At 42.4% G+C, this 7732-nt stretch overlaps 1 protein-coding gene across 1 annotated transcript in view; it reads left to right on the top strand.

Annotated features, from left to right (window-relative positions):
* Positions 1-7732, top strand: part of WWC3 (WWC family member 3) — a 244438-nt gene that overhangs the window by 184312 nt on the left and 52394 nt on the right. Inside the window, exons 10-11 of the mRNA XM_019523856.1 lie at positions 1143-1385; positions 6216-6305. Of these exons, the coding sequence (XP_019379401.1) occupies positions 1143-1385; positions 6216-6305 (333 nt within the window). The remainder of the gene's footprint in view (positions 1-1142; positions 1386-6215; positions 6306-7732) is intronic.

Below are 7732 nucleotides of genomic sequence, written 5' to 3' on the forward strand. Positions count from 1 at the left end.
ACACACACACAATGGGGGTCAGCGGGGATTGCCCTCCCACCCTGCTTGGCACCCGCACAACAGCTGTCCCATGGTGTGGGTGCAGTGTGGCTAGGCAGGGTGCCATGTGCTGTTTGGGAGCTGGGGCGACTCCACCTGTCAGCCAGAACCTGGCACCACTCAGCCCCAGCGACCCCAGCTCCCAGATTGTGGCTCAGCAGGGTGCCATGCGCTTTGCACCCACACAATGCGACAGCTACTGCACGGGTGCCAGGCACGGGGTGGGGGCGATCCCTACTGTCCCCCAGTGCTCTGTGCTGTGCCGGGGAGCTCTTCCACGAGTGCCTAGAGGCCCCAGTCACAGCTGCTGCAGCCAGTGAGTGCGGGCCTTTTCTTTTCTTTTCTTTTTATTTTTTTTAAGTTCTTGGACTAGGCTGGGGCCAGGCGGGGGATGGGGCTGTGCAGGGCAGCCATGGTGGCTTCTCCTGTGGCTCCCCCACCTGGGGGAGAACTTGCAGCCACCCAGCTGTGCCTTTGTTTCTCTGGCTGATCCAAATCAGTGCCGAATCTTCAACTCTGATTCAGCCAGATTGAATGGGGACAGTGATTCGAATCACCGAATTGAATCACTGTCCTCCAAATTGGCTGAATCCGAATTGAATACTCCCCTATTCGCACAGGCCTAGTAAGCAGTAACTTCTGGTTAGTGAATGTGAACATGCAGCTGACAGCAGTGGTACTTCTTTCTTTTCCCCTCTCCTTTCCCCAGGTTGGCAGCCAGGGCCAGTAGCCCCTCTTTCACCATTCCCTCCTCCCATTATGAGAGTTTTGACGCATCGCAATTGCAACAGCTCTGGAATATGAATTAACATAATGCAAAATTACTATCATAACACTGTCCATTCTAGTGTTAATACAGTTTAAATCTTGCTTAATTAAACTTACAGATGGTAGATGTCAAGTTTAAGTTTGTTACCCCTCGATTTGGCACTATTAAATTTAGATGTTGCTTAGAGTCTAAGTTGAAGCAGTTGAAGTAAGGATGTGGAAAGTGAACTGGGAATGATTCTGCTTACCAGCTGTTCCAAATGTTTGTTGTTTTTCTTTTCCTATTATTGATCTACATCTTTGTCTTTTCTGCTCTTTTTTTTTTTATTTTCAAGGGTTTCCAATATACAGCAGCAGCTGGCCTTGCTAGATAATGAATCTTGGCCAGGAATGGCTGAGGCGGACAGGGACCGTCTTCAGCTCATAAAAGAGAAAGAGGCTCTTCTTCAAGAATTACAGCTTATCAGTCAGCAGAGACGATCTCCAGAAGATTTAGCACGTTTGGAGGAAGAAAAACGGCGCTTGGAGGATGAAATTCAGTGTGCTCGGGCTACTTCTGCTCATGGAGCCACTGAAAGGTTTGGAAATAATCAAATAATTTTCTTGTCTGTCACAGGATATGCGTGCATTAAACTGAAATGAATGAGGAATTTCATCAGATTTCTGAGAGATGTAAATGTTGTGGTGTCTATTAGGCCCTTGGCATTTGATCGTGCCATTGGTTTCTAAGGAGTTTTATGTCTGATCCCAAAAATCACATATACTGTCAAGCCAGTTGTGCAGAATCAAATGCACAATTTTGAGGATCAAGGATAAAATTCCTCAGATCCCAGTTGCTGGATCGCCTGTGCCAGGAGATCAGTTTAGGAGGACAGGATTCTGTAAGCTGGGCTCCCCAGATACTGGCAACACCAGTGCGGTCTACCATTGAGGAATCAGTTTCTCAGTGATGGGCTGCAGCAGGGTGTCTTTTAACAGGCACACAGGGGGGTTGTTTAGGTGGGGGAACATCTCTAAAAGCCAGGCATGGGGATACTTTTGGTGGTTGGACAGGGGACATCCAGGTCCAGGACTGCCCTCTGCCTAATCCCAGGGATTGGACCTGAGGTGGCTGTCTCAGACCCTATGGCTGACCCCTTGATGTCAGTCAATGGATTCTCAGGGTGGGGCACAGAGCAGCATAGGTCTGGGACATGCCACGCATTGAATTTGAAGTGTGATATAAACCAGCCACAAAGCTGCTCCGTATTAAATATGGCACATGAAATATGAAATTTTTACAGCTGGTTTGCTGTTGTATCACACAGTAAGTTGGTTGAGTGTGTCATGTTACAATCTGTGGTGCAGTTAACATGTTAATTGTGCTGTAAATGTAATGCTTGTCAGGATAATTAGTGCACTTTGCTTAGAGAAAGGCTAGAGCTCCAGTCAGCACTTACTGACTGTACCTGTATTTCAAAACACACTTTGCAGGGCTTCCGCAGTAGCATTAGAGTGAAATCAACTGAATTCAAATTCTTTTTTTTCTGTTCAGACTCTAGTGACGGTGAAATTGATCAGAATTAAATCAAGTTGAATTTTAAGTTTGCTTGGAAGAACTCTGACCTGCAGGGCATGCCACTGGACTATGCAGAATGGCTGGGGACACCAAAATAGAGATGGGGAGAGAGAGAAGTTGATAGGAGTCTAGAGTTAGAAATAGGATTAGTATTAGTTATAGAGACTTCTCCCATACTCAGCACTTGTCCCCATCAAAGATGAGCTTTACGATACATTTGTGTACATGCCTTTCCCATTACTTTTACCTATATACAGTTTGGTTGGATTCCAGATATGCTCCTAAAATGTTGTCTTCACTGTAGGTATTTTTTATAGTTAAAATCAATATGAAGTTCTGTTCTTAATGAAAACAAAAAACATTTTGGGTGATTTATTTTAAGGTGCCACAAATTTTCACCCTAATTCAAGGAACCAAGAAAAGTCTGATTTTTGTATTTCAATCAACTGTCCATATTTATAAACTGTTTCAAATGTATAGAGAGAACTCCTCTGTCAAACTCACATATCCTGTGTAATTAATACTTGAGTTTCATGAAAAAATTAATACTCAGATAATATTGCTAAACTTTATTGATGGTGAAGCTTTTCACTTCAGCAGAAATATTTCTATCTAGTATATTTTTCCATGTCTTAAAGTCATTGTCCCCCTGCATCCCCAAATGAGATTTTCTAAGGCATTCTTTTTTTTTTGATTTTTGGAACATGTTGAAGCATAAATTAATGGTAAAATGCCAACTATGACACTTGAACAAAACTACTCTTACAACTTTAATGCCATATTATGTAAATAGTATAACTTTTTTTAAAAGTACTCTTATTATGTAATTGAACATGCCTACTTCATACAGGCTTGCAGAATTTTATTTCCCTTGAATATTTATTTTAGGCAGTAAATCCAAAAGATAATGGAAGATTCATAGCATAAGTGTTTAATGTTTTGTATGACATTATTTGTGATTTTTATAATATCTTTATGTTGATAGTTCAGCTTAAAAATTGACAGAGAAGGGAGTTTGCTTTACACTGTAGTGTAGTAAATTTTTATTGGATGTTTTGGGAGACTCATGTTAGTAGAGCATACTGTGCTGGCAGGAAGAGCAAGTTATTTTTCCATGGTGTAATCTGTGCTGTGGAAATCAGCATTCCAGTGTGATATTTGATATTTCAAATGCTAGCAAGAACTTAAGTTAAAACAGTTAAAATAATGTATGTTAAGAGCTCTATTTTTGTGTATATATAAAAAAGTATGTATAACACCAATGTCTAGTTTAACTCTTGTAGTTTGTCAGATTTTATTTTTAGGCCTGTTAGTGATGGAAAATATTTGATTCAAAATTGTCTTTCCAAATTCCACTCTCTACTCCACATCCAAAAGAGTTCTGGTTCTTGTTTAAGTATATGTAATGGCTATCTATTGCTATTTAAAATGTAGTATTAAACAGCTGAATAATTCTTTACTTGTACAGTAAAGTACATTTTAACTTTTAATTGATGTTTTTTGGAGGATACTGGTTTTTTGTTTTTCTGGAATTTCCCTAGTACATTAACAGCTTAATTTCATTTATCCCAAACATTTCCCTTTCATTTCCTCTTTACTATGTTCCCATCAAGACCTCTGCATCATTATTTTAGCAGTTGTGAGAGACTTTGTTGGGACTTTCTGTGGACAGGTCTTCAGACTGATGTCCCAAGGCCTCTGACATAAATTAATATACGTGTAGAATTGAGATCTGAGAAATTTTATGCCCAATTGCAAGAATTGGTCATACTGCCGCCATTCCAGACATGGAGGGCAGAATGTGTGATTTTTTGGAATGGGGTATTCCTCAGTTCCCAGTAGACAAGTTGGTAAATGTAATGTCTCCAAGTGGGCTCCAAGTGACTTTATAGCATTCTAATTACCAGCTGACTTGTGACCGCAGCACTCAGGTATTAAGTTCTCTAGGCTCCTGCATACTAAGATAGAAACAAAGAAGATTAGAAAATTATCACCCTATCTTTAATTTTTTAGAAGATTTTTTTTTCTTTTATAGATTTAAGAAAAAATAAAACACTGAAACTTTTGAGTGTTGAGTGAATTGTCACATTTTCTTTTTTTTTGGGGTGGTGAATGGGGAAGCATTTTTATGCCATAACTTTTGTTTAGAAGAGAGAAATTCAAGAAAACATAATTAGCAAAATTCAAAAACTAGTTTTCCAGTTTACCATATAGCTCTTGGGACATTATTTTTAAATTCAGATTAATTCCTACGTGTTTTCCCAGTGGTTCCTCATTCCTTTCCTTGCATATAATCTATTTGAATGAAGGCCAGGAATGTAGACTGCTTCTGAACTGCTTAGTAGGAAAACGTTCTTCAGTTTTTTCCCTTTTAAATTTTCCTCTCAGACTGTCAAGGTGATTGGGCAACTTTCAGGAACATTTTCAAGTATATTGTGACAGTGTCCTGCATTTTAATTGAGCTACATTGTTGATGCTTGGAAGAAACAAAGTTTATTCTTTAAGGATTTTTTTCTTTTTTATGTTATCCTGGATACTTTAATATAAGACCTTGATATTGTATTTGTATACCTTCACCACCATGAGTTTGTATTGTCATTTGATTCCTTGTGGTTTAGTTACTCTAGTTCTCACAATACCTTGTAAAGCTCCTGGTTTCCAGTGCTATTAGTGAGAATTCCCTCACGGCTAGAGGTGCACCGATATGTAAGTCCAGTAGTGGATTGGGGCTGATATAAAGAAAATTAACTGTATTGGAAATAGGCTTTTTTTGCCTGATATGGCCAATAAATGCCCTGTGCATGCACGCAGCTGCAGCGCAGCACGTAGGCAGCGAGGAGCACAGTCTGACAGCTTGGAGAGCTGGGTCCAGCTGGTAAGTCTGTGGTGGAAGGGAAGGGAAGAGGCGTGGAGGTGGGCAGAGGTGCCCACAGTGAGGGAGGAAGTGGGGCTAGGGCAGAGGCAGGGGTAGGAGCTGCCCAGCCAAAGCAGGGTGGCGTGTGGGACAGAGCTGCAGCTTGTCTGGGGAAGCATGGGGAGCGGGAGCAGCTCCTACCGCTGTGTACACCCTGAGAGGGCATGGGGGTATGTACTCTCCAGATCTGCACAGGACAGGGTGGGCTGCCACTGTGGGCTGGGGCTGGAGCTGCCCCTGGCTTTTCCCAGCAGAGGGCTGGGCCAGGCTGCGCTCAGGGTGGGGCAGTTAGCAGTGCTGACGGTGCGGAGGTTGAGGAGGGGGCTATGGAGAATTTTGGGATGGCTGCAACCCCCCTGTAGCCCCCTCCCAACACCGCCATTGCCTGCCCTGAGCGCAGCCTGGCCCAGCCCCCACCAGGGAAGAGCCTGGCACAGCTACCTGCTTCACCCTGCGCAAATCTGGGAACACACACCCCCTCATGCCCTCCTGGGGTACATCCCTGCACCTCCCAGATGAGCCGTGACTATGTCCTGCACCCTGCCCTCCCCCGCCTGGGCAGTGCCTCCCCCAGCCCCACTCCCTTCTTCCCTCACCACAGGGGCCTCAATCTGCCCAGCACCCCCCACAACCCTTCCACCACAACAGATTTACCAGCCAGATGCTGCTCTTCAAGCTGCCAGGCTGTGTATTGGAAATTGATATCGTCTGGTATGCTTCCTTAAAAATTGACTATAGGCATCAGCCCAAAAAATCTCCATCAGTGCACCCCTATGCGCTGCATATGACCCTAAAAGATAATCTACAAGGATTCAGTTTTGTATTGTGACATATCTGAAGTGCAACAAGAAGTAGCTCTTCTGTGATTGGAATACTCCTAGCCCATTTCAAGTACAATTGCAATGCAAATAATATATGTATATTTTTAAATTATAGAATACTGTTGCAGGAAAAGAGGAACTGTTTGCTTATGCAGCTGGAAGAAGCAACTCGTTTAACTTCCTACTTACACTCCCAGTTAAAAAGGTGAGTTGGAAAAAGCTTTGTTTTCTTTAAGTAAATCTAGGCCCCTAGTACATGTTCATTAATGGTATGATGGGACCTGATTCTCTGTCCTAACAGTCGTACCTCCTGTCCCATGATGCACGTTCATGGCAGGAAGTCCAGTTTTGGAATTGGTGATCAGACCCTAGTCATACCATTACTACTTGTTGCTGTAGGGGGAGCCTGGGATCATGATACTGGGCTCCCTTGCACGGGCTGAAATTGAGAATTAGGTGATTTTCAGCTCTGACTTGGGTCTCAAACTGGCACCAGTGCATTCCTTGGAAGTTGTTGGCCCCATACCTGGTAGTTCTGGCTGGTCTGCTAGGTACAGGGGATCAGAAGCTCCCAGCTGGGGTGGGGAGGGTGATGAAGAGTTTCACTTTTTTGGCACTTTAAATCAGAGCTGTCGGGCACTGGGTTTAAAGTCCCCAGGAGCCTCCTGCTGAGGCTGACAACCAGCTGATTCTCAGTCCTGGAGCTGTTCCAGACCCTGGTGTGGTCCTGGCTGCAGGGCTGATAATCAGCTGATTTTTTGGGCCAGCCATATAAGGTGCCATACAAACCAGCCATAAAAATGTTCTATTTTATGGAACATTTTTATTGCTTATTTCTCATTATATGGTGACTTAATATATCTGCGGCATGTGTAGCACTCTGCCACCCATTTATGTCATGATTAATGTGTTAAGGAGGTTTTAATTACATTTTAAAATTTGCACCAGAAGAGAAAAACATGGAAATGGAATACAACAGTTTATTTTTACACCCTTTACAGTGGATTGGTAGTGTAAATGAAAGATGGTTAGTGGTCTTTTAGTTCATCTGTTTTCTGTAAGCACAGCTTGGGCACTGAAATGCATACATTGCTTGCAGTTTAGCAAAGTATTTGACCATTTAAAATTCAGTGGTCTTCAAAGAGTGTTACTATAAGGATAAATGTAAAACTAAACTAAAAATTTTAAGTGGGTGGAGAAACTCAAGTACCATATCTGCAACAGAGCTGAAAAAAAAATCCTAAGAGCTAAAGACAGAAGTGATGGCAATGTTTGTTGTGTTATGAAAGGGGAGGTAGTGGTTGGAAATGAGAACAGAGATGAAGACAGTCTATAGCTGTGCAGAAATTTAGAGGATAGGAAGAAAGTTCATGAGGGTAAAATGTACTTAGATTCACCACTCTAACATCTAAAGACAACATACTCACCAAGCAGGGATTTTCAGGAAGGAGACATGAAATTTCCCTGTAAAGGTAAAAATGTCGTGAGATCCTCAGGGAAATCCTACAGGTCTGAAAATATTAGTATATAGACACTAACCTATACACTAATAGGAGTAGCTTTTCAGGATCATTTTTTTTCTTCAGTACACCAGCTTCCAAAGTTGGGCTCTGGTTGGTTCACTCCCCCCCC

The sequence above is a fragment of the Gavialis gangeticus genome, unplaced genomic scaffold (genome assembly GCF_001723915.1).
Source record: "Gavialis gangeticus isolate Ggan-Ray unplaced genomic scaffold, GavGan_comp1, whole genome shotgun sequence".
NCBI lineage: Eukaryota > Metazoa > Chordata > Crocodylia > Gavialidae > Gavialis > Gavialis gangeticus.